The 27,461-nt window shown below is 41.6% G+C and overlaps 2 protein-coding genes across 2 annotated transcripts; both read right to left on the bottom strand.

Moving 5' to 3' along the window:
- Positions 1 to 1,120: 1,120 nt before the first annotated feature.
- Positions 1,121 to 5,162, bottom strand: LOC122322895 (extracellular calcium-sensing receptor-like). Its single transcript, XM_043216494.1, has 6 exons — positions 4,942 to 5,162; positions 4,514 to 4,805; positions 2,749 to 3,576; positions 2,385 to 2,612; positions 2,122 to 2,245; positions 1,121 to 2,034 (listed from the first exon to the last, which is right to left on the bottom strand). The coding sequence occupies exons 1-6, from the start codon at positions 5,160 to 5,162 to the stop codon at positions 1,121 to 1,123; spliced, it is 2,607 nt and encodes an 868-aa protein (XP_043072429.1).
- A 6,875-nt stretch (positions 5,163 to 12,037) lies between these two features.
- On the bottom strand, positions 12,038 to 15,566 carry LOC122323200 (extracellular calcium-sensing receptor-like). Its single transcript, XM_043216891.1, has 6 exons — positions 15,346 to 15,566; positions 14,701 to 14,992; positions 13,711 to 14,538; positions 13,347 to 13,574; positions 13,037 to 13,160; positions 12,038 to 12,951 (listed from the first exon to the last, which is right to left on the bottom strand). Exons 1-6 carry the CDS (start codon positions 15,564 to 15,566, stop codon positions 12,038 to 12,040), a joined length of 2,607 nt encoding a protein of 868 aa, XP_043072826.1.
- Between the last annotated feature and the right edge of the window lie 11,895 nt (positions 15,567 to 27,461).

Here is a 27,461-nt window from a genome sequence, read left to right as displayed (position 1 = left end):
AGTGCTTCGACATCATGTTGTCCTAGTTCATCTTGAATCTCTGGGGTTGAGACTCAACGTTCTCTCTCCTACTCAAGGAGATTTTAGGGGTTATATGGTATTTGGTCTTGATGCGGGCATAACTGTCTCCGGCATGCGTCAATTCACTCTAAACACCCTAAAGAAAATCAAATTAGTCCATAAAATGATTGTTCATTAATTTCAGAGAGTTCTAGGTCACATGGCAGCTGAGTTGTGGCTCACAGACAGGGAATTTCATCCAAGGGGCAAATAGGAGTTATGCTACAGGGGCTCTGTTCCATTTCTATGTGGTTCAGATCCTGGTGGTGTTATTTCTGAAACCTCTTTGATGCTTGTGCACACACTACACAATCCTGGGGGTCTAGACACTTCCAGGCGCTGGTATTCTTATTTCCATTATTAAACTCTTCGTTACTTGACTACGTATAAGATGCTGAGCATCAGTGATAGACTGTAAGCATGACTGGAAGTCCTTTTTAGACAAAAATTAACCTGAGGATGTTTCCAATTCATGCCTATTTGTAACCTCCAGGTGCACATAATCAAGTGACATCACCTAACCGAGGTTATATAAGACAAACTTTGGCATGTTTTTGACTATCCTCAGATAAACTCTTACACTGATGCACTACCATTGTGACTTACCATTGAAGAGTGAGCATGGGTGAATATTTAACTCATTGGATGCCAAGTCATATTTCCATAAAATGTTTGTTTCCAGCTATGATTTTCATTCTTGAGCTGGTTAACAGTCCTGCTTGAATCCTGCTTTCATGATGAAGCACAGCAGTGGCCCATCAACTCCCATATATATATATATATATATATATATATATATATATATATATATATACACATTTATAATGTGTGTGTATGTGTGTGTGCTTTCAAAGTATATGTAAAACATTAAAGGATATGAACAATAAGATTAATCTTTATTTATTTTTATTGATTTATCTCTATTCAGGCTGTTCTGACAAATGTTCTATTCTCATTTATTATTTTTTTACTTGAATAATCTTAAGAGTGATAAACATGTGAAGCAAAGAAGTACATAAAAGTCTGCATGTTACATTTTTGCATTACTGCAATGCAAGACTTATTTCTTCTGTGCTTCTCTTCCCATGATGGCATTTTTAGTGTTTCTCTCTGGATGTAAAAGGATGATGTAGCACTTTGGGGCAAATATGGCTACCAGTAATCCAAAACTAGAAGCCAAAATGGCAAATATCTCCACAGCAACTGCATATTTCCCTGGAGAACTCACATATGCTGGAACAAATGCAATCCACACAGCACAGAAGATCAACATACTAAAAGTGATGAACTTTGCTTCATTAAAATTATCTGGAAGATTTCTTGCCAGGAAGGCTAACAGAAAGCTTATTGCAGCCAATAGTCCAATGTATCCCAGCAGCAAAGAAAAACCAGCCACTGATCCTATAGCACATTCATATACTATTTTAGAGCGGATATACTGGTTGTTTTTATGTGGTGTTGGAGAGGCAGTTGATAGCCAGACTGCACATATCACAACCTGAAGTGCTGTTAGGACCAGAACTGTGCATCTTTGTTGAGCTGCTCCAAACCATTTCATTGCTCCTTTACCCTCTGGTCGAGATGACTTGAACACAGCTATTACTACCATAGTCTTGACCAGGATGCTGGAGACACACAGGACAAAACTTATACCAAACACAGCATGTCTTAACTGACATGTCCACAACTCTGGCCGTCCAATGAACAGCAGCACACACAGGAAACACAGTTTGAGTGACAACAGCAGCAGGAAGCTGAGCTCTGAATTGTTGGCTCGTACTATAGGAGTGTTACGGTGAAGAGCAAAAATGACCATCACAAGAACACAGAAGCAGGCTCCAAGCAGGGAAGCAGTGGTCAGAGAGATCCCTAGAGGTTCCTCATAGGATAAAAACTCTACTTCTTTGGGGACACACTGATCCTTATCTGGATTCGACCAAAAGTCTTCTGGACACTCTGTGCACTCAATAGCATCTTTTATAACACAATAAAAAGAAGAAAATAAAGTTTAAGAGAAAATTCCCTTTCAAATGATATAAAAATGTGAAATATGACTTCTACCTGTAGTATTAGAAATCTCTCCATCTCCACACGGTAGGCAGTCAAAGCAGCAGACAGGAAGGCCTTTTCTTGTGGCTCGTCTAGTGCCTGAGGTGCAGCTCTCACTGCACACAGACCGTGGGGGCTTAAAGAGGAATCATCTGTTATTTAATAATTTTTGTTACCTCTTTTACATAATGACACGATTTGCCTTTACTTTATTTAAAAAGTACAGTATAGATTATATGCAAAAAGGATGACATTTGTCATGCAATATTAGTTACTTTTTTTGCCTCAAAGTTCCAGTATATTGCTTTCTCATCCAGTGTGAGCACCATCCCTGTTGCCATGCCTTCATTTACTACACCGACGTTGTGGACTGCTATTGACCCATCAGAGCTTGGCTGCCAGTTCAGTACATCATAGATGGGCAGAGCATCTCCATTCTTATCAAATGACACATGATCACCAAAACCTGTGGTGAAGCTGACTTCCTGTAGGTAGTGAACCAGCTGTACAGTTTGTAGACAGAACAGGTGTTATATTTTTATCTGAAATTTTAATTAAAGTAGAACACATGTTTTGCTTTTCCATATTCAACTCTTCAATATGCCCACAGAGAATTACCTCTACACTTGTGGGTCTTACCTGCCAGGGTTTTAGGCTTGTCATATCAGCACATTTGTTCCCACTGAATGGTCCTCTCCCCTCTTCACACTGCATCAGGTCATGAAGTGCATGTGCCAGTGCATAAACCGCCTTATAGACATTATATGATGCCCGCAATCCAGAAACATCAGTGTAAGTTGTATTTGTGTTGCTCAGATCCTCCTTTTCTGTACACACTTTTTTCAAATGCTCTCCATCTGACTTTATGTCCCCAGTTTCAAAACTGCACTCAAACATGTTCTCCCAGAAGTTCCTCAACATATTATTTTTTGGATCATTGCTGGGATGAAGCTGTAGCAAGAAATCATGAAGCCCCTGAATTTCCCCACGTCTGATAGCAATGCCCAGTGTGCCCCCCAGGATAGGTAGAAAACGTGGAGTGTGGTATTCAAGAGATGTGGCCCACGCTTCACTAGCAATCCACTGTCTGCCTGTCATGTTCTGCAAAACCACCTCATCCATCAAAGGCAGAAGATAGGATGAAAGGGCAAAAACAACCACCACACTAGCTGTAGAGGCCTGAATCACTCCTGTTATACGCTGAATATCTTTAGTGTTGTGATCATTGGGCAGAATTTCAGAAAAGGCAATACAATATCCAAACAGCTGCATTTCTTGCTGAAACAATTGAGCAGCATAGATGCCATAATCATCATCACTGTAGAGCAGACCAACCCAGGTCCATTCAAAATACCTCAAGATCTGAACCATAGCTCGAACTTGGAAGGCATCACTGGGGATTGTTCTGAAGAAAGAGGGGTACTTTTTCCTGTTACTCAGACAGGAGCAGGTGGCATAGTGACTAACCTAATCAGGATGAGAGAGAGGGAGAGGTGAAGGCATAATAAACAACCATATAAATAATTTATTTCTGTGATCAAAGTTGAATACTGTGATCAGTATCATTACTCAGTGTCACATGATCCTTCAAAAATCATGTTAATATGCTGATTTATAATCAGTGTTGGTAACTTTTGTTCTGTTTCGTATTTTTTGGGACCTTACTTTTTTTTTCATATTCTCTTTTTAATATAAAGTTGTAAGAATTAAAAAAAAGTGTTACAATATACAATACTATTCAAGTTTTGGGATCAGAATATTTATTTTTATTTTCATGTTAAATGAATACATGAAAAAGTCATAGTAGTATTCTATTTTGAATGTTGCTCTTTTTCACTTTGTATTCATCAAAAAAAAAAGAAAGAAAAAAAGTTTAAAAGAAAAAGTATCAAAAACAAAAAGTTCCAAAAACCAATATGAAGCAGCACAACTAAGAACTGTAGACTGATGTAATGAGACTGAACATTCAGCGCTGCATATCAAAAATAAATTCAGTTTTAAAGTATATTAAAATAGGAAACCAATAATATAAATTGCAATAAGGTTTCACAATATTACTTTATTTTCTGTATTTTTGATTGTATAAACTGTATATATAGTGCTTCATAAATAAACCAAGTGAGGAAATAATTATGGCTACAAAAGACTGAGAATGAAAACGAAAAAAAAGGAAATAAGTGTGAAAAGTACATATTTTTGTTCCATTTCATTATAGTTATTCTTAACAGCCCAAGAACACTGCCTTCCATTTTAAATAAATATGGCTACCAAGGACAAAAAAACTGAAAAAATGAAAGAAAGAAAGAAAGAAAGAAAGAAAGAAAGAAAGAAAGAAAGAAAAAAAAAAATTAATTAAATGAAATAAGCGTGAAGTGCATTTTTACTTTTTTTCATCCCATCTTACTATAGGTACTCGAAACAGCCCCAGAACACTGGAAATCGCAATAGAAGGAGTTGAACTAGCATCACCAACGATTCCAATCACTGGAGGAGGACCAGTGCAGTTGAGGTCAGTGAAGAACTCCTCTGTTCCACTACTTAAGGACATTGCAGCCCGGAACGCCATTCCTAGCATCACACAGTTGTCATAAAGATGGTAACCAAGAGTGATGTTAGGCAGCAAGCTTGGATTCTTATTGATCTCATCTATTGCAAAAGCCATGGTCTGTGCATGCTGGAAACCTTCCATGTTAAATCTAAAAAAAAAAAAAGAAAAAAAAAAGACAAAATAAACCAAGCAATAATACATCAGAGTTCACACAACATTTGATGACTCGTTAGGATGACTAGGGTCATAACTACTTTTGTATTCATGCAGTCAGTCTAACTCACTTTTCACAGTATGGTCGTTCTGGTTCCATTCTAAAGCTCAGATCTGGGAATACTGTGAAGAAGTGAACATGAAACAGGCCTCCGAGTATAAAATCTCCATCCTTGTACATTCCATTCAACTCGAAGTGTCCCTTTAGCAAACAGGTTCCTGATCTGAGGACCGAATCTGCTGATATACAGTTAAATGACATGTATAAAGAAAAATACAGAGTGAGCCACATCTCTCTATTTCTGAGTCACTCACCCACTCAGCTCACTAAATTATTATGAACATTGTGTGTAGTGTTGCTTTAAATTAGCAGGTCAAGTGGGTATTCCAGGAAACCAGGACGTCACTTTCCTGTCCCTCTCGACAAGAATAAAGAAACAGTCATGATGGAATAATAAACACATGCACAGTGATTTGTTGCTCTTTGTTGTTTTTTTGAAACATGCTGAGCTTTCGTTTTTTAAACTAAAGTATAAAGATCAGCTGTACTTTCCATGTCTTTCTTCTTAACAATGGTTTTACTCAGAATGTCCTCTAGATGTCAGTCATGCATTTAACTTTTGACTATTGCTTTCATTACTGTTAAATAGTATAATAATAATAATAATAATAATAATAATAAAAAAAAAAAAAAAACACAATATTGTCTTTGTTCAGCTTAGGTCATTGATACAGTTTAGTTTAATATCTGTGTAAAGATCATAAATTAGGCTTATGAGTAATAATAAATTAGTAATAATTAAGTCTAGTCCAATAGATAGATATTTTTCCACATTTAGTGGAAAGCTGAGGTAGTTTTAAAATACATTATTATGAGTAGCTCAAAATACATTATTTGGCTAACACTTTACAATAATTAACTAATACTCTAATACACTTTAATACATTAACTACAGGTAATTAATGGAACCTTATTGTAAACTGCTGCGGTTATTTGTTATTAAACCATATATGTTCACAAAAAAACAGTTAAATTAACCAGAAAAGAAAGTACTTGTGCATAACTTGGTGTGGCAGCCTATACAAATATTTAATAATTGTTTCCATACCAAAATCCTTTGTCTGAGGTTTGGTTGCAGGATCACGTCACGCTGTGGCTGTGCTTCAGAAATTATTAAAGTTTTGTGATATAGGTCATTCTACAGAAACATCCACTTTTGGTATGGCAAGATGGCTTAAATGCATTTACTTTTATTTATTTAAACAGACCACATTAGTAGATTGTTATTAAATTTTCATTTAAACATAGACCACATTATTAGATTATTTTGACCTCATTAATACATAGAAATGACTCCTTACTTATGATTGTTTATTTTGTTTTCTTTGCTTTTTTTGTGCAATTATTTCAAGACCACATTTACCATTTTTTGTCGCTGGTGTTACTAGTGAGAAAAAAACAAAACAAACAAAAAACAGTACAGTAACACCAGTGACTAACTACAGGCAACCTTTCAAGAATATATCAACTGATTCTAACCCTAACTCTACCAGTCTACTAATAATCTACTAACACTATTGTCACGATTTGAGGAGAGACGAGGCAGGCAGACAGGAGAACACTTGAATAGTTTTAATTAAACTCAGGAGTGGCGTAACGCCGAGCAAACATCAGCTCAAAACAAAAGTAAAACACAATGCGAATACTCAAGTGCAGGAAGTCCGTTTCAGAAAGGGTTATTCCTCAGGAGATCGCTAGAGATAGCGCAGACAGAAGCTTGTGGAGGTAACCTCAATCCCAGCCGATGTTCCGGGTCTGTGGAGGGAGGAAGAACAGGATTAGTGTATTTCTTTAGTAGTGACACATGGAAGGAAGGTGAGATGCGATATTGACGGGGGAGTTGGAGCCGGTAGGTGACAGGAGTGATTTGCCGGACCACGGGAAAAGGACCGATGTACCGGGGACTCAGCTTCCTACAGGGCAGGCGAAGGCGGATGTCCCGGGTGGAGAGCCAGACCAATTCTCCCGGCTGGTAGATGGGTGTAGGTGACCGGACATCCGCTTGGTGTTGATGGCGTCGCACTGCCTGTTGGAGTTGGACATGGGCTGAGTCCCATACCCTCTCGCTCTCCCGGAACCAGTAGTCCACCGCTGGAACCGAAGAGGGCTCACCCGACCAGGGGAACAGAGGAGGTTGGTAGCCTAGCACGCATTGAAATGGGGTGAGCCCGGTGGTGGTCTGGCGGAGCGAGTTCTGGGCATATTCGGCCCAGGGAAGGTACTGGTTCCAGCTGTTCTGGTTCTGGTGGCAGTAAGCGCGTAGGTAGCGGGCAAGCTCCTGGACTTTGCGTTCCGTCTGGCCGTTGGCCTGGGGATGGTACCCGGAGGTGAGGCTGACCGTCACCCCAAGTAGACGGAAGAACTCTCGCCATACCCGTGATGTGAATTGAGGGCCTCGGTCTGACACAATGTCTTCGGGTAGTCCGAAGTTTCGGAAGACATGGTTGAAGAGGGCCAGAGTGGTGTCCAGAGCTGTGGGAATACCAGGTAAAGGTACAAATTTGCACATCTTAGAAAAACGGTCTACTATTATCAAAACAGCGGTATGACCGTCAGAGGGAGGCAGGTCGGTGGCGAAGTCAATGCCGATGTGGGACCAGGGCTGCTCAGGTACGGGGAGAGGTTGGAGCTTGCCCTCCGGGAGTCGACGAGGTGTGGTGGTCATAGCACAGACTGGGCAGGAGCGAACATACCGAGTGACGTCTTGGGCCATCCGTGGCCACCAGAACCTTTGGGAGAGAATGGAGAGGGTTCGGTACCTGCCAGGCGGCACGGATCTGGTCCTCCAGTTCCCACACTATAGGAGCTGCAAAGACATGAGGAGGAAGAATGGGTTCGGGTGAGTCGGGTACCGGATCAGGTTGTTGGATACGGGAGAGTGCGTCGGCTTTGCCGTTCTTGGAGCCAGGCCGGTAGGAGATGGTGAAATTAAATCGGGTGAAGAACAGGGACCAACGGGCTTGTCGGGAGTTCAGGCGTTTAGCTTTCTTGAGGTACTGTAAGTTCTTGTGATCTGTGATAACCTCGAAGGGGAACTGGGATCCTTCCAGCCAGTGCCGCCATTCCTCCAGGGCGAGTTTGATGGCAAGGAGTTCCCTGTTGCCCACGTCGTAGTTCTGATCCGCCGGGGACAGTTTGCGGGAGAAAAACGCACACGGACGGAGTAAGGGAGGCTCGCCATGCCACTGGGAGAGGACGCCACCGACTCCCAGGGTAGCCGCATCCACCTCGACCACGAAGCGCTTGTTGGGGTCTGGGTGATGGAGTACAGGGGCAGTGCAGAAAGCGGCTTTCAGGGTTTGGAATGCTTGTTGAGCCTCGGGGGTCCAGGTGAAGGGTCTGTTGGAGGAACGGGTGAGAGAGGTTAAGGGAGCAGACAGGTTACTATAGGCAGGTATGAATCGACGGTAGAAGTTAGCGAATCCTAAAAAGCGTTGTACTTTCTTGATGGTAGTAGGTTTCGGCCACTCCTGCACTGCCCGGATCTTCTGGGAATCCATTTCGAGGCCCGCAGGGGTGACGATGTAGCCCAGGAAGTGAACGGAGGATTGGTGGAAGTGGCATTTCTCCAGTTTGAGGTGTAGATGGTGATATCTCAAGGCGTGCAGGGACTTGAGGTAGTCGTGGAAGTGCGGTGTAAAGTGGCAGATTGGGGAGTAAATGAGGAGATGGTGATATCTACGAAGAAGAAGCTGGATGCGGCTGGCAAGGTAGATGGGCGAATGAAACCTTGCTTGAGGGCCTCCTCCACGTACTCCTCCATCGCCGCCCTCTCCGGGACCGATAAGGGGTATACGTGGCCTTTGGGAATCTTGGCACCTGGCAGTAGGTCGATGGCGCAATCCCATGGCCGGTGTGGAGGAAGGTGAGTGGCCGCCGACTTGAACACATCCTGGAAATCCTGGTAGGGTTCGGGGATTGGGGTGTCGTGCTCGGGCTCCGGGCTTTCCACTGAAGTGGATCCTACGGGCATGGAAGGAGGATTAGAAACAGGCAGGGGTAGATCTTTCAAACAGTGTTGAAAACAGGAAGTACTCCATTTTAGGATTTCACCGGATCTCCATTCCAACCAGGGTCTCCCGAGCACGACATCCACCACAGCGTTCTCCAGGACGAGGAGTTGGAGTTCCTCCAAATGAAGCAGACCGATCTGGAGGGTGAGCGGTGGTGTGGTGCGGTGTACGTGGCCCCGGCCCAGCGGGGTTCCCTGGATGGTGCTGATGCGGTAGGTGGTGTCATTGGCGTGAGAAGGAATCTGGTATCTGCGGAGGGTCTTAGAGGATATAAAGTTTCCGGCAGCGCCGGAGTCCACGAGGATGTATACTGGGAACAGTCGGTTTGCATGGATTAATTGACCAGATATATGCGGTAGATTGGTTACTTGGGGAGTGAAACGAATCGTACTCACCGTCGGGCGCGGGGGTCGGACAGGACAGGTGTTGAGGCGGTGATTCGGCTGTCCACAGTACAGGCACAGGTTGGTAGCAAGTCGGCGGGTGCGTTCGGAGGGAGTGAGATGATAGGTGTCCGTGATCATGGGTTCGTCGGATGGATTCTGTGATGGTGAGGTAGGCAGCTCTGGCGGTGGACGGGACGTAGTACAGGCATTGAGATGTTGGGAAATACGGATCGTTTTGTTGATGAAGGTTTCTAGTCCCATTGTATCGTCGTAAATCGCCATTTGTTGGTGAAGCGTCGGCTGTAATCCCCGGCGGAATACAGAAAGCAGCGCCGGCTCGTTCCAGCCACTAGCCACCGCCAGAGTTCGGAATCGGATGGCGTAATCATGAATACCCGCGTCTGCCTGCCGGAGGTTAAACAGTTCATCATGTACAGACAGAAGTGAAGTAATGGGTCCAAATAACTCCTTTAAATGAGCCAAAAAGTTTGTAGCAGAGTTGACAACTGGGTTTCGGGCGGAATAGAGAGCCTCCGCCCACTGCAGCGCTCGTCCTTGCAATAGTGCGATTATGAAGGTCACTTTAGCCGCTTCGGAGGCGAATTGGTGAGCCTGTGACTCCAAATACAGGGAACATTGGAGCACAAAGCCGTTACAAGTCTCTCTCTCACCGGAGTATGGTGATGGTCGAGCGATGGGACATGCGGGAGCTGCAGTGGGTCGGGAAATAACCGTGTGGATAGCCGCGGCGAGCTCGTGCAGTGGATTCGGCGAGCTGGTGGTTTCCGCGTTAGTGCTTTCCTCCATTTCGTCTTTATAGGGCTGGGATTCTGTCACGATTTGAGGAGAGATGAGGCAGGCAGACAGGAGAACACTTGAATAGTTTTAATTAAACTCAGGAGTGGCATAACGCCGAGCAAACATCAGCTCAAAACAAAAGTAAAACACAATGCGAATACTCAAGTGCAGGAAGTCCGTTTCAGAAAGGGTTATTCCTCAGGAGATCGCTAGAGATAGCGCAGACAGAAGCTTGTGGAGGTAACCTCAATCCCAGCCGAAGAACGACTGGGCTTTCGGTGTATATATGGGGTTGAAGTGATTACTGACAGGTGTGGTGAACAGGTGGCTAGAATTCCCTGGGATGATGAGCGGGTGATTGGCGTGGGAGACGGTGATCTGGCGGGTGTGTTTGTGACAACTATACTAATAGTTAGGAGATATGCATATGCAATGTTACTTTGTAAATTAAATAAAGTGAAACCTAGTTGGGGTTTTTTAGAATCCCCTAATAAATAGGTCACAACATTGATGTCAACTAGCTTCATGAGAAATCAGCAGATAAATAAGAACATTTCTGATAACTGAAAAGAGAGAGTGAAAATATTTTGGGCCTTAATAATAATAATAGGAATAGGAAAAAGGAAGTCAGGTTGATTAGATCAAAATTACCTTTTTTTTTGTTAAAAGGTACACCAGTGATACAACTCCAGGGGACCACTGTTTTCATTATATATTTTAATATAGGAGAAATTTCTAAAGAATGACCCATATATTGTAGTAGTTGGCTATCTATGTGTCAATGTGTGACTGCTTGCCAAGCATGAAAAACTGCACTCATTCATTACAATCTCACAAAATTCTGAGCATGATAGAACTCACCAAAAGATAAAAAGCGGTGAGTGAACATAAACGCCACTGATTGGCCATTAATAAAAAAATTAGTGTGTACTTGTGTACTTATGTAAAAACAGCTTGATATTGCCCTTTCACTAACCATCTACAGTTCTGAATCATGACTGGGATCTTTTATAGCTGGGACCTCTCAATCTTACAGTATAAAAACATGCACCTACTATTCACGTAATGCTGGGTCCTTTCGGAAAGCCTGACAAGGTTCAAGATCAAGATGTTGTTCTTGCTGATATGAAAGAGTTGGGGTAAACGCAAAGAAAAGTGTGCTTTCTATTGACATTCGTGTCAGGTTCTTAGCATCCATGTCATGCATTTAAAATTCTTTAATGTATGGCTAGCCGTTGATTATCCCTTACTTATAGCGCATTATTGTAAGATTATTCGTATTTGGCTATAATGAAAGCTAACACTTTGTTTCATTTGCCATTAAAAGTATCAAAAAAACAAAAATCATACTGCTATTATTGGATGACTAGTGCATTACAAATAATGAATGCAATTAAAAATTTAAAATATTATTTCCAAACATACTGTCCTTGCATGGTATTATTTCTGGTAATAAACCCATACATATTCAAAACAATGTCTTTGCAAATTCTCCCAGTGCTCTCAATCCAGGCAATTTGCATGAGCAATGTATAATCTCATAAAATTGTAACTTTAATTGCTACATTTTAATCCTGATCATTTTTACTTTATTCTTGAAACATTTCAACTTTATTCATTTACATTTCAACCTCTTTTTGCTATTTTTTTTTACTTTATTCTACATAATTTTTACTCACAAAAATAATTATCTCTTTAATCTCTCTTTTTTATGTAACACTAAAACACTGTCATAGTAGTCACGTCATGTCACATCATTTTTATTTATATAACACTTTATGCAGTATGTAAAATGTTTATAACTTTCTTTTACTTTTTAAATTAATTGCAAAAGCTAACTATTCAATTAAAGCCCAATTATTAATTGAAGTAACTGACGATAAATTGAACATTTACAATTTTACACAAGCTACTTGTTTTGTGTAACTCTTCCCATGATGGCATTTTTAGTGTTTCTCTCTGGATGTAAAAGAATGATGTAGCACTTTGGGGCAAATATGGCCACCAGTAATCCAAAACTAGAAGCTAGAATGGCAAATATCTCCACAGCCACTGCATATTTCCCTGGAGAACTCACATATGCTGGAACAAATGCAATCCACACAGCACAGAAGATCAACATACTAAAAGTGATGAACTTTGCTTCATTAAAATTATCTGGAAGGTTCCTTGCCAGGAAGGCTAACAAGAAGCTTACTGCTGCCAACAGTCCAATGTATCCGAGGAGCAAAGAAAAACCAGCCACTGATCCTATAGCACATTCATATACTATTTTAGAGCGGATATACTGGTTGTTTTTATGTGGTGTTGGAGAGGCAGTTGATAGCCAGACTGCACATATCACAACCTGAAGTGCTGTTAGGACCAGAACTGTGCATCTCTGTTGAACTGCTCCAAACCATTTCATTGCTCCTTTACCCTCTGGTCGAGATGACTTGAACACAGCTATTACTACCATAGTCTTGACCAGGATGCTGGAGATGCACAGGACAAAGCTTATACCAAACACAGCATGTCTTAACTGACATGTCCATAACTGTGGCTGGCCAATGAACAGCAGCACACACAGAAAACACAGTTTGAGTGACAACAGCAGAAGGAAGCTGAGCTCTGAATTGTTGGCTCGTACTATAGGAGTGTTACGGTGGTGAGCGAAGATGACCATCACAAGAACACAGATGCAGGTGCCAAACAAAGAGGCAGTGGTCAGGGAGATTCCTAGAGGATCCTCGTAAGACAAAAATTCTACTTCTTTCGGGACACACTGGTCCTTATTTGAACTGGACCAGAACTCATCTGGACAGATTGTGCAATCAATAGCATCTATCAGAAATGAAAAGGAGAAGCTGCAAATTCAAAAGAACTTCACATCAAATTATGTTCCAACTTCAATCAATAATTTCCTCACTTGTTGTATTAGAAATCTCTCCATCTCTGCATGGCAGGCAGTCAAAACAGCAGACAGGGAGGCCCTTCTTCCTGGCTTGTCTGGTTCCTGGGGGGCAGTTCTCACTGCACACAGACCTTGGGGGCTGAAAGAGGCATTGTCTGTTCTTTTTTTTTTTTATAGATTTTTTTAATGTATTGGATTTTTCATCTCTTTTAAACAATAACAAGCTTTTTATAATTTTTTCCTTATTTGTCATATCATTTGTCTTTCTTTGACAAGAATATAGACTATATCTACAAAAGAGTATTCAAATGTACTGCTTTTTTACGTTTTTGGTTTCAAAGTTCCAGTATATTGCATCCTCATCCAGTCTGAGCACCATCTCTGTTGCTGCCCCTTTATTTACTACACCAACTGCATGAATCCGTATTGATCCATCAGAGCTCGGCTGCCAGTTCATCACATCATAGATGGCCAGAGCATCTCCATTCTCATCAAACGACACGCTATCCCCAAATCCTGTGGTAAAGTTCACTTTTTGTAGATAGTGAACCAGCTGTACAGTGGGTAGAAAGGAGTGTTAAATCTGAAATGTAAAATAATATAGAGTATATTTTGCATTTACACGTCTATATTGCATTTAGCTCTTCAATATTCCTGGAGAAAAAAAACACTATACCCGTGGGTCTTACCTGCCAGGGTTTCAGATTGGTTTTATCAGCACAGCTGTTCCCACTGAATGGTCCTCTCCCCTCTTCACACTGCATCAGATCATGAAGTGCATGTGCCAGTGCATAAACTGCCTTGTAGACATTATATGCTGCTCTCAGCCCAGAAACATCAGTGTATGGTGATTCTGTGATGCTCAGATCCTCCTGTCCTGTACACACCTTTTTCACTTCCTCTCCATCTATAACTATGCCTCCTTTTTCAAAACTACACCTGAACATGTTTTCCCAGAAAATTCTCACCATATTGTTTTTTTGATCATTACTAGGATGGAGACGTAGAAGAAACTCATGTAACCCTTCAATCTCTCCACGTCTGATAGCAATGCCCAGTGTGCCCCCCAGAGTTGGTAGGAAACGTGGAGTGTGGTATACAGGTGCAGTGGTCCAAGCTTCACTAGCAATCCACTGTCTGCCTGTTATGTTCTGCAACACCACCTCCTCCATCAAAGGTATTAAAAAGGATGAAGAGGAAAAAGCAACCACCACCCTAGCTGTAGAGGCCTGAATCACTCCTGCTATAAATTTTATTTTTCTGTTGTTATTATCATGGGGAATGCTTTCAGAAAAAGCAACACAATATCCAAACAGCTGCATTTCCTGCTGGAATGACTGAGCAGCATAGATGCCATAGTCATCATCATTGTAGATGAGCCCAACCCAGGTCCATCCAAAATACTTCAAAATCTGAACCATAGCCCGAACCTGGAAGGCATCACTGGGGATTGTTCTGAAGAAAGAGGGGTACTTTTTCCTGTCACTCAAACAGGAGCAGGTGGCGTAGTGACTAACCTTATTAGTTAGAAAAAATAGAAAGGCAAATAAAGACATGAGACATAGAAAGAGTGATTATTATCAGTGCCTTTGATTTTTTTTTTCCAGACACAAGCATATTTGAAAAAAGTGCAAAAATATGCACATTGTGTATTTTCTTTTCTTTTTTTCAGAACTTACTATAGGTACTCGAAACAGCCCCAGAACATTGGAAATTGCGATGGAAGGAGTTGAACTTGGATCTCCCACAATCCCAATCACTGGAGGAGGACCAGTGCAGTTTAGGTTGGAGAAGTACTCCTCTGTTCCAGTAGCCAGGGATATAGCAGCCCGGAACGCTATTCCTAGTCTCACACAGTTGTCATAAAGATGGTAACCAAGAGTGATGTTAGGCAGCAAGTTTGAATTCTTATTGATCTCATTTACTGCAAAAGCCATTGTCTGTGCCTGCTGGAAGATCTCTATATTGAATCTAAAAGAAAAAAAAAACATGTAATACAATGTTAAAGATAAATAATTTAAGTATTAGTATACAGAAAATGCATTTTAGACCCAGCAGTAGTTTTGGAACACTTCAATTGTACCTACTAAATGCACAGTGGTTTTAATACAGATTTATTGTTATTATTATTATTATTATTATTATTATTATTATTATTATTTATTTTACTGCTGTCCGCATATTGTTTAAATTTAGTTTAGGTAAAAGGATGCAAATATAACTTATTTGTTTGTATTTAATATTATTAATAAATAATAATAATAACTGTGTTGCTTTTTAATTTTTTTTCTTCTGTAGTCATTCCAGTCACACACGAGACTCACTTTTCACAGTATGGTTGTTCTGGCACCGTTCTGAAGCTCAGTTCTGGAAAGACTGTGAAAAAGTGAACATGAAACAGGCCTCCAAGTATAAAATCTCCATCCTGGTACATTCCATTCAACTTGAAGCGTCCCTGGAGCTGACATGTATCTGATTTGAGGATTGAATATGCAGAGATAAAGTTAAATGACAGGTATAGAAAAATATACAGAGTGTTCCACATCTCTCTTTCTGACCCACTCACTCACTCTACTAATTTATGATGAAGCTTGTGTGGGGTGTTCCTTTAATAGAGCATGCAATGTCAAGTGGGCATCCCTGGAAAGCAGGACGTCACTCTCCAGAGGAAATGACAGATGAGTGAAACTGATGTACAAGTACCATACACTGATTATAAGCCTAATCTTCACAAAAGCTATAAACTGGTTCTTCAATTCTTAATCGCAATGTTGTTCCAGGGTCAACAAGGATGTTGATCCCAACACACATTGAACTCAGCAAAATCAGGTTCTGACAACCTTCCAACACAAAGACCAGTAGATTTCTTTATTTGTCAGTCATGCATTTGACTTTTCTGAGCAATAAAACAATGTGTTAGTAGTGATGGTGTACCATGTACCATGGTAAAGTGATGCTATCAAGGGCAAAGGTGCGAAGCATGTTATTTATCAGACTAAACGATTGCTGTTTGCATATATTAGAGTGTGTACTAGCTAATTTAATTATAAAACGATGATGGTCCTATATCTATAATCTGTCCAAAAGTCTGTGTTTTTAACAAATTAGTGCTTTAGGCATTTTAAAGGAACACTCCCTATTGATTGACTGACTAACTGATTGATTGATTGATTGATTGATTGATTAATTTATTAATGCCATTTTAATCATTACAATGTAATAGGTATCAAACCAATCTGAGCTGCATTCAAGAACCATCCTCAATGTAAACATGAAACGATTTTGATTGTCCACTTATACATTCTACTAACTATGAAATGGAACAGGCAGATACAAGAAAACAGTGACTTTTTGTTTCCACCAAATGCATTATCCCTTGAGAGTATCCCAAAGACCAAAACAAAAACAGATGCACATTTCAAGAGAGAAAAACAGTTGGTAGTATTGTTTTTTGAAGAAACAAGTAATTGGTAGCTAGGTGTAAATAATTATTATCCTATTTTGTAAATATTACATTCTGCTTCTCCAAGCACTGGAGGTTAGAATTGCCCTTTTTGTCCAGTTTAGTGGCATTTTTTCCCTTTTTCTCCTACATTCTGATGTATTTTGTCTACAAATTAATAATTAAAGACTCAAGTTATCTCCTTGTTGTGTGCATCTTCCCGTAGCAACACTACTATTCTAAAATATAACAAGGATATTTGATAATGTTTAGCAAAGAAAACATATATAGTCCATATCCCATGACTTTTATCTTTGACAGTGATAAACATGATGTCACATGGATTGTATGGAATGTAAGGATGCAAGGAAATGATATGCAGATGCATATCAAAACTAGACATTGTAAGCTAGTTTTGGGGACATTTTGGGGACAAGGTGGCCATGCAAGTACAAACAATTTTCCAAGGTTGTAATGTTTTCTACTTAAGTACATTTTAGGATGAAATCTATGGAGAGTTTTATAATTGCATAAATGAGAACAGACCCCTTTAGGGAGAGAAGGTACACACCTCAGCATATGGTTCCTGACACTCCTTTGTGTCCTCAGGGGCCTGCTATGTTAACCGTGCCACTTCAGGGCACAATGATCCCCAGTGGGCACAGTTTTCAGCTGATGATACAGCTGATGAACAGTATAGCAAATTTTTTTTATATTTAATAGACTGCTTCATGCTTGTTGTGTTGTGAAGAATTAGCTCAAAAGGGGGAATATTTATAATTAATTATAACTAGGTATAATTAATAATAAATATTAAGAGTATATTTTGGAATTAACTGTAGCAGAATTAATGTTACAATTATTTGATCTGTTCGTCAACTGAGCAGACAATATAATTATTTATCAATTCTAGGAAAGGTTATTTTCCTGGCCAAGGAAGAATAGCTTTCTTACTCAGCAGTATTAGCAGTAATTTAGCATGTAGTAAGGGTCAACATTCAGTGACTTCAAATTGTGAGCAGCACACAGAACCAATCAATTGTGAATATAAGGGATTTAATAAACAAGGCTGTAGATGACATACAACACATTAACAAAGCACATATACATAAGATACAGGAAAGTAAGGACGAGAGAGAGAGAGGAAGAAGAATGGCAGTATTTCACATCAATTAACTACCTAGTGAGAATCATCAAAGAATCAAATTTCACCTTAAAAGGGGCTCAAACTTAAATACGCATTCAACTAGTTATAAAAGTTACTTGCATTAGTATTTGTTGCTGCAAAAGAATCCTGATGCAGTAGACAAGACGTTCTTGATGATTTCTTTAGGTGTAAACTGGGGGTTTTCCTCTGGTTCCTCTCGAAGGTAGGAAAATCCACAGTGAGATGACAAAGCTAGTTGAGTTGAGTCTGTAGAGTATCCGTCTCAAAGAAAGGAAGATTTTGAGCACTGAACAGTTGGTGTTAGGGACTTTTGATAGTTCCCTGATACACTCACTGTTTGATTGGAATTGCCAATCAGAGGGTTGAATTTTGAGCGGAAGAAAGTTTCTTTGCTTTTATGGCGCATTGGCATCTTTATTGCTGGTCTGGAGAGTTGGAGCAACTTTATTCCAAAACACAGTAAAAATGGTATAATGCACTTCATGATTCTATATGGTAAATAATCATTTGAGGGATAACAAAAGGATCATTTTGATACCAAGAAAGAATACTCTAAAATATATCAAAGTAGAGATACGCTCATAGACATGAATATAGGCATTTAGGGTCTAACTAAAGCAAATAAGGAGTTGTAATTAGGATAATAAGGTAAAGGGAATTCTGTTCTGTTGTTGGAATTCTGTGCTAGTCACGGTCTTTCCATAACGAACACCATGTTCAAGCATAAGGGTGTCCACCAGTACACGTGGCATCAGGACACCCTAGCGCGGAGGTCGATGATCGACTTTGTGGTTGTATCATCTGATCTCCGGCCGCATGTCTTGGACACTCGGGTGAAGAGAGGGGCGGAGCTGTCAACTGATAACCACCTGGTGGTGAGTTGGATCCGTTGGCGGGGGAGGAGGCCAGACAGATTTGGCAGGCCTAAACGCACTGTGAGGGTCTGTTGGGAACGTTTGGCAGAGACCCCAGTCAGGGAGATCTTCAACTCCCGCCTCCGGCAGAGCTTTGACCGGATCCCGAGGGAGGCTGGAGACAATGGAGACTATCGGACGGCCTCAAAGAAGTTCTGGCAAACCGTCCGACGCCTCAGAAAAGGGAAGCAGTGCCCTGCCAACACCGTATACAGTGCTGGTGGGAACCTGCTAACCTCGACTGGGGATATTGTTGGGTGGTGGAAGGAATACTTTGAGGACCTCCTCAATCCCGCCAACACGTCTTCCACTGAGGGAGCAGAGGCCGGGGACCCGGGAGGGGACTCGACCATCACCCTGGCTGATGTCACTGAGGTTGTTGAGAAGCTCCTCGGTGGCAAGGCACCAGGGGTGGACGAGATCCGCCCGGAGTACCTCAGGTCTCTGGATGTTGTAGGGCTGTCTTGGCTGACACGCCTCTGCAGCATCGCGTGGACGCGGAGGACAGTGCCTCTGGACTGGCAGACCGGGGTGGTGGTTCCTCTTTTTAAGAAGGGGGACCGGAGGGTGTGCTCCAACTATAGGGGGATCACACTTCTCATCCTCCCTGGGAAAGTCTATGCCAGGGTACTGGAGAGGAGAATCCGTCCGATAGTTGAACCTCAGCTTCAAGAGGAACAATGCGGGTTTCGTCCTGGACGTGGAACACTGGACCAGCTCTATACCCTCTTCAGGATGCTGGAGGGTTCCTGGGAGTTTGCCCAACCAGTCCACATGTGTTTTGTGGATTTGGAGAAGGCATTCGACCGGGTTCCTCGTGGTGTCCTGTGGGGGGTGTTCTGGGAATATGGGGTAAGGGGCCCTTTGCTAAGGCCTGTCCAATCCCTGTATGATCAGAGCAGGAGCTTGGTTCGCATTGCCAGCATTAAGTCAGACTTGTTCCCAGTGCATGTTGGACTCCGACAGGGCTGCCCTTTGTCACCAGTCCTGTTCATTATTTTTATGGACAGGATTTCTAGGCGCAGCCGGGGGCCGGAGGGGGTCTGGTTTGGTGACCACAGAATAGCTTCTCTGCTTTTTGCTGATGATGTTGTTCTGTTGGCTGCATCTGGCCAAGACCTACAGTGTGCGCTGGGGCGGTTTGCAGCTGAGTGTGAAGCGGCTGGGATGAGAATCAGCACCTCCAAGTCTGAGGCCATGGTCCTCAGTCGGACAAGGGTAGCTTGCCCCCTTCAGGTTGGTGGGGAGCTCCTGCCCCAGGTGGAGGAGTTTAAGTATCTTGGGGTCTTGTTCACAAGTGAGGGAAGGATGGAACGAGAGATCGACAGACGGATCGGTGCAGCTTCTGCAGTAATGCGGTCGCTGTACTGGTCTGTCATGGTGAAGAAGGAGCTGAGCCGCAAGGCGAAGTTCTCGATTTACCGGTCAATCTTCGTTCCTACTCTCACCTATGGTCATGAGCTTTGGGTCATGACCGAAAGGATGAGATCCCGGATACAAGCGGCCGAAATGAGTTTCCTCCGTAGGGTGGATGGGCGCTCCCTTAGAGATAGGGTGAGGAGTTCAGTCACTCGGGAGGAGCTCGGAGTAGACCCGCTGCTCCTCCACATCGAGAGAGGCCAGCTGAGGTGGATCGGGCATCTGTTCCGGATGCCTCCAGGACGCGCCTCCCAAGGAGGTGTTCCGGGCATGTCCCACCGGGAGGAGGCCCCGGGGAAGACCTAGGACACGCTGGAGGGACTATGTCTCTCGGCTGGCCTGGGAGCGCCTCGGTGTTCCCCCGGAAGAGCTGGAGGAAGTGTCTGGGGAGAGGGGAGTCTGGGCGTCCCTGCTTAGACTGTTGCCCCCGCGACCCGGTCCTGGATAAGCGGAAGAAGAAGAAGAAGAAGAGAAGAAGAAGAAGGTAAAGGGACACACATACAACACAAACATATATGAGATATATTCATAACTGTTTAATCAAGGCTTAAAATAAAGAAAATGTCCTTATATGTGTGCATGATGTGGTGATCCCGCCTCTCTATCCTTCAGGTTTTTCTGCTGCAGGTAGAGGCTCACTGGCTGACACATTGAGGGATCTAAGGAGTACAGTGAGTGTCGCTCCGAAGTTCCCAATGGACCATGCTTGCCTGGGCTGCCGTGAGTATCGGGCTGGAGGTGTCCATGCTGCCCAGCCCTGAGCCCTCACGACTGAACAATTGGTTCCTGGGTGCTGCCCATGATGACAAATCATGGCCCACTCCGGTTCCTTTCATTTCGGAAGTGCATGAGGAGCTGACAAAGTCGTGGATGGCTCCTTTTACAGCCAGAAGCCTCCTTGATGGCGGGGTGGCTGGGGGCTATGTGGACATTCCCCAGGTGGAAAGAAAAGTTGCATCTTTTCCACATCGTGTTGAGACTGTGGCAGACTTGAATGATTTACCGAGGACCTCCAAGCAGAGTGAGCAGAGAGTGCCTTGTGTTCGGGTCAGCTGACTCTCATGTTGTCCTGAGACCACAGCCTAAATATGTGCCTAAGGTCCCCGCCACTCCGTTCGTGATCAGGTGGTGAACCTGCAAGCACTGCCCCTGGAGGAGACAGATCCAGCTTTGGCATTGCTGTGTCTCATCAGAGCTCTACGTATATACAAGGACCACACCTGGAGCTTCAGAAGCTTTCAGCAGCTTTTCTTCTGTCACAGAGGTCAGCAGAAAGAGAAGGCTGTCTCCAAGCAGAGGTTGGCCCACTGGATAGTGGATGTCATCACCTTGGCTTACCAGGCCCAAGGTGAGCCGTGCCTCTTAGGGGTGAGGGCTCACTCCACCCGGAGCGCTGACTCCACCTTGGAATGGCCACAAAGTGCCTCTCCAGCAGGCATCTGCAGAGCTGCAGGTAGGGTGACACTGAGCACCTTTGCGAGGTACTACAGTCTTTGCGTAGAGCCAGTTTCTTCCCTATAAAGCATTTCACTACATGTCGTACTACGTATGTCTGTGTATGTGACAAATAAAATTTGAATTTGATTTGAATTTGAATTTTATAGTGGGTGACAGGTAATTGGTGAAAATGAGTTGAAACAATTTACCTATCAATTTACCTAACAATTGCACTTATGTAACAATTTAGGTAAAGCTTAAACAATAATTCGTGGTTATGCTAGTATTATGAAATATAGCAATATTTCAGTTTTTTTTATCTAGCCCACAATAGTTAAAATAACTACATTCTACTTGAATAAAGCTCAAATAATAACCAGAGGTTATGCTAGTACTATGAAATATGCTTGAACCATGCTAGTACTTCAATAATATTTTATCTAGGCCTACATAAATAATGCAACTGCACAACAGCAGTTAGTCAGAAATCTAGAAACTTTATGTGCCCAGTGCTCCAACAAAACTGATATCTAGCATTAACCCTAGATGCATATTTGCAGAAACGTCTTCAGTTTGAGCTGTTTCTGAGAGGAGACAAGAAAGAGATTGCCGATAAATCAAAGATGAATTTAACGGTAAGATGCATACCAGAGTTGAGAAAAATACATAGTAAAAAGCGTGAACAAACTTCATGCCATGGATTCATTCCATCTACAGAATGGTCTTGCAAGATTTCCTTAAGTACTCAGCAAAGACCAAAATCCCCAAAAAAGGCAGAGACTAACAACTGAAATTTGCATAGATCAAGTATTGTTAACACATTGGCCAGGAAGTATAAAAGCCCATGGAGTGCTGCCGGCTTTAGCTTTTTGCCATTTTAGTGATGCGCTCTGTGTGTGTGTATGTCAGTCTTTGGTAAGTGTCTTCCTAATTACCATTAACGAGTGAAAACAAGGTTTGAGAGTTGGCAGTATTTCGGACTGTGTTGTTCCCCTCCCGAACTACTTGTGTACTATGTGTAATCTGCTCAAGAACAAGAACTGCGTATGCTTAGCTCTGGCAGGGCTCTCTTTGAGGAGAGAGTCTTTACCGGCATTTGTCATGTAGCAGCTCCAGCCAGGCGGGCAAGGAAGCATGAAAGCAGGCTATATCCCGCCGCCAAGGGGGAGATAGCCTAAAGCTGCTCAAGCTTTCCAGACCAGCAATAAAGATGCCAATGGGCCATAAACTCAAACCAATAAACTTTCTCCCACTCAAAATCCATGCCTCCGATTGGCAATTCCACACAAACGGTGGGTATATGTCAAGGAACTATCAAAAGTCCCTAACTAAGACTATTCAATGCTCAAAATTAATTTTACTTTGAGACGGATACTTTACAACTCAACTCTTGTTGTCTCAACTCCAACCTTCTGGTAGTTACCTTCCAATAACTTTGTCATCTCGCTGTGGACTTTCCTACCTTCAAGGGGAACTGGAGGAAAATCTCCAGCTCACAACTAAAGAAATCATATAGAATGTCCCCAGGTTACGTATGTAACCATGGTTCCTTGAAGGAACGAGACGCTGCATCAATGAGACTATGAGGAATGCCTCCAGCGTGACCATGATCTAAATAGTATTTGTAATCAGTCCAAGGGATAGGTGAGACGTCATGGGCGGATAACGTCATTGGCTTCTTCAGCTTATGTCATGAAGCGAGCACAGGCATCGCAGGGATGACGAAAGTGTTGCTAGGAGACGTGGCTGTTACTCCTCGTTGGAATGTTTTTGGAGCTTTGATGTAGGGACTAGAGAGCCAATCTGTTTAGCATCTCTGTGATAATAGGGGGGAACCATGGGTAATTTAACACCCTCAAAAATGTAGAATAGAGGTTCAGGTCTGTAATTCATATGCAAATGTCAAAACGTTAAAAAAAGGGTCTTTTTAAGACAACGTCCAAAACGCACTTCTAGATCTTAAGCAGATGCTACATTCATAAACAGGTGGCTGCATTATATCTGTTCTCCAGAGCATCCACATTTTCAAGTACATCAATGATTGTTTGATTCTAGCTCAATCAGATGATCGTTTGACATCGACATGTCATTCTCACCCATATGAAAGAGTTGGGATGAAGACTAAATGCAAAGAAAAGTGTGCTTTCTCCATTACAGAGGACCACTTGTCTAGGCGTGGTGTGGGATTTGACCACGATGCAGGCAGTGTTGTCTCCAACTCTGACTGAATCAATCCTCACTGCAGTATCAAGAGTCAAAGAAGGCTGGTTTCTGACTGAGGTACCTTTTGGCCTGCTCTACATGAAACCCCTACAGTCGTGGCTCAAGACCCAGGGATTTTCCCTAAGTGGAAATCTGCTTTGCATAATCAAGGTCATGCTGTGATGCTTTAGAGCCTTGGACATGTGGAGGAAACTTTGGGGAACCACATAGCAAAAACACCTGGAGAACCACATAGCAAATGATTTCTGGCCCAGCTCTGGGCCAAACAAAAACTTTTCCCATGGCCCAATTATCGCAAAGAATGATCTAATTGGACATAATTGGACTGAAGACAAGGGCCACACATGGGCCATAACCGGCCTGAATCTCAGCCAGTTAATCACCCTTAACCCTTGGACAATTTTAAATGTCAATTAGTTTTTTTTTAAAAAAAAACTAAATAAATAATATTTTGTAAACTTAGTTCTCTTGTTTTTAAAATGTTTTTTTCAGGTCAAATTTTATAGATTATAGATTTCTAGATTAGAAAACTAAAAGCAACCAGTGTCAGCCCAGATCCAGCCCACATCTGGCCTGCATGGATTTTACACAGGCCAGATGTGGGCTGGATCTGGGCTGACACTGGTTGCTTTTAGTTTCACTGATGGAGTTCCTGATTACACACACGATTCAGAACATAGTCACTCTGGGGGCGGTTCCCAAGTCTTGTTCCTTCGAGGAACTAGGTTACATACATAACCTACAGACATTTCCCTGAGGTACAAGTGAGATATGTTTCCTTTTCTGCAGATACCCTTCCTAAGTGCTTTGGCTCTGAGGAGCAGTAGTTATTTGTGAAAGCGTGGATTATTAGGTCCAGCTATTTCTGCAAGCTCTTTCCAGCTTGCTTAAACAGGGGAGCCTCATAAGGCCCTGTTAGACTGCCCCTTTTAGTCTAACAATGTCTTCTGATCTAAGAAGTGCTCCCCTCACTTTCAGGGTTAGCTACACCTACTGCTCCCAGTATTTCCTAGGAGGTCCTGCTTCACCCTAAAAGATGAGAGTGTTGCTTCCGTGCACCTAATGTGCAACCATACAGAGTTGTTAGACCTGTCCTTGTCACCTTTATGATTAGTTGCCTCTCTGGAGGTAGCCTACTGTTCCATGTTGGAAGGTGCGATTTCATTCTAAGGTGGATCCAACTGACCCATCTGCAACCTATCTATCTTTGAGCTTGGTAGTGCTCCCCTCACTGTGGGAGGGTCTTATGATGAGCTTTTATGAGCTTGCCACTCTTGCAGATTATGTGAGTCCTCATCTCTACCAACCACTTAAAAATTTAATGATGAATAAGGTGTGTTAAAATGGAGTCTTAATAACTGCTATTATAACAAGTGTGCCCTAATACTGCATATAAAAACTTTAAAAGAGACAAACATGTGGATGTTTGTGTAATATATTTATTATATCACAATTAATTTTTTTTGTAGGATAGACATGCATTTTTAATTTTGTTATTCATACAAACAAGTTTTTGTTAATAAATATTACTATATGAATATTAACATTGCCCAGTGCTCTTAGGTTAAATATTAAATGGAATTTTCTTACAGATAATATCATGATCATCCTTCTGTTTGTAAGACTTTAATCTGTTTATTAATGTGAATTATTATTTGAATTACCTCTTTAATTAATATTGGGGAATCAAATCTTAATAATTTCGAATTTGTTTCATGAAATTCCTGGAATATACTTAATTGACTAATCCGTCCAGTGTTTAGCACAATTAAAGGTATTTAACCAATTCTGTTTATTTTGTTTTCAGAAAAATAACAACAAATTGGTATTTACTTATCCTTATCTGATTTAATTCTTAATTCTGAGCTGGGTAGTGCAGATATGTGCAGAGCTTGATTTTACAATACACAACACATTATACAACGACTCTTAATAATGAAAGATTATTGAAGTATACTTCTACTAACAGGACTAAGCTAAGAATGAACACACACACACACACATGCAAACTGTTTGGGAAGGAATTGATTAATGAAGTCCAAAGTCTATTTGCTAGTTTTAAGATCGCAACCCAAGAGATTTCATCAAAGCACAGTTTTTAGCTTATCATTAGCTTTTCACTTTGCACCATTCAGTTAAGAGAGTGCTGAGTGCTGGCTTCTCTGAGGGAATCCTGGCTTCTCTGATTGGTCGCGAAGCTCGTCTTGGATGACGTCTTTGGGATTCCCAAGGGCGATCTGAATGGGCGTTTGTGGAAGTCTCTGGTCGTTGGGCTGCTCAGCTTTGGAAGTTTCCAGAGTTAAAGCTGCAGAAGGTCAATGGAGTTCTCACTGAAGGAATGCTGGTTCAGTGATTTGCGTTGCAGCAGCTTGCCCTGTGTCCTTGGCAGCTTCCGGTCATTCCGCACAAGAAGTTTGTGGAGTTGTTGCAGGGCAAGTGATGGAATGCTCAATGCTCTAATGGAGAAAAACTCTCCCCGAAAGCTTCTTGCTTTGAAGTTTTAAACAGCTGAGTTGAGCTTACCCCGAGTGGTGCAGTCCAATTACTGAGAGGCTACAGGGCGTGTTCACACCCAGTTCGACTCTTCTTCCATGCATGAATTACTTTACATTAACACAGAGTTTCCGTCCCATTTAGAGATTGCATCTCTGCAATGTCCTATACTTTATAGAACGTTAGAAGTTTTAATGAAAAAAATTATAATTAAGCAAGCAAAATAAAATGAAATATGTTTTTTTGGGGAAATAACAAATATATAGGTAACCCTAAACTGCAAATTCCAGTTTATTAACTTACCAAAGTGTCAGTGGAAAATACAAGTACACAGTTCTTATAATAACAGGATAGCCACATGACAAAGGCCACAATGGCATCCTAACAATTCTCTCTCAATCCCTGTTTATATGAATCAGTCCCCAATCTGCACTGAACAATCTAGGCCAGGGCTCTCCGATCCTGATCCTGGAGAGCTTCTGTTATGTAGATTTCAGCTCCAGTCTCAATCAAACATTCCTGAACTGGATAATCAAGATATTTAGGGATAATTACATACAGATGAAGCAGGGCTTGAACTGAAGTCTGGAGCAGGAGCAGGGTCTAGGCAATCTGATCTGGATTTTACATGCAAACAATTATAGGAGCTTTAAAAGACTTATGACTTATTCAGAGAACTTCAAGGTTTATTTCTAAATATGAAAACATATAATAATAATAATAATAATAATAATAATAATAATAATAATAATAATAATAATAATAATAATAATAATAATAATAATAATAAATATTAATAATATTTATAACCAAATATGACACAAAAGTGAAGCCAAATCACTGAATAGCTATCTGATGTCTGGCTGCAGAATAGGTTATAAACTCCACCCTCTATGTTAACAAATAGGACATAAACCAAATAAAAAAAAAACAAAAAACATTTTAGACCTTGTCATGCTGTCATGCTCATTTCTAGTAGAATTACTAGTAAAAGTCTCTTAAAATCCCTCTCTATCTGTAGGGATGAAGTGTTTTAAAAACTGTATGGTGTCAGTGAGTATGTTTACATGGACAACAATATTCCAAATTTTAATACGATAAAGACAATACTCTGATTAATAATCTACCATTTAAACAGATATTTGATTACCTTAATCTTGCTAAAGGTCAAACTCTAAGTAAACAGAAACCAAATTAAAACATTCCTATATTCCTATTTAGTTGTATTACTGAAGTGCAGTATAGACATGTTGACACCTTAGACATAATATAATTGTCATGTATGTCTTTGTTCATCCGCCATGTCAGATGGCTAAGAATCTCACACATAATTAAATTCTGGTA

The sequence above is a fragment of the Puntigrus tetrazona genome, chromosome 18, assembly GCF_018831695.1.
Source record: "Puntigrus tetrazona isolate hp1 chromosome 18, ASM1883169v1, whole genome shotgun sequence".
NCBI lineage: Eukaryota > Metazoa > Chordata > Actinopteri > Cypriniformes > Cyprinidae > Puntigrus > Puntigrus tetrazona.
This window is presented reverse-complemented; position numbering and strand designations above follow the sequence as displayed.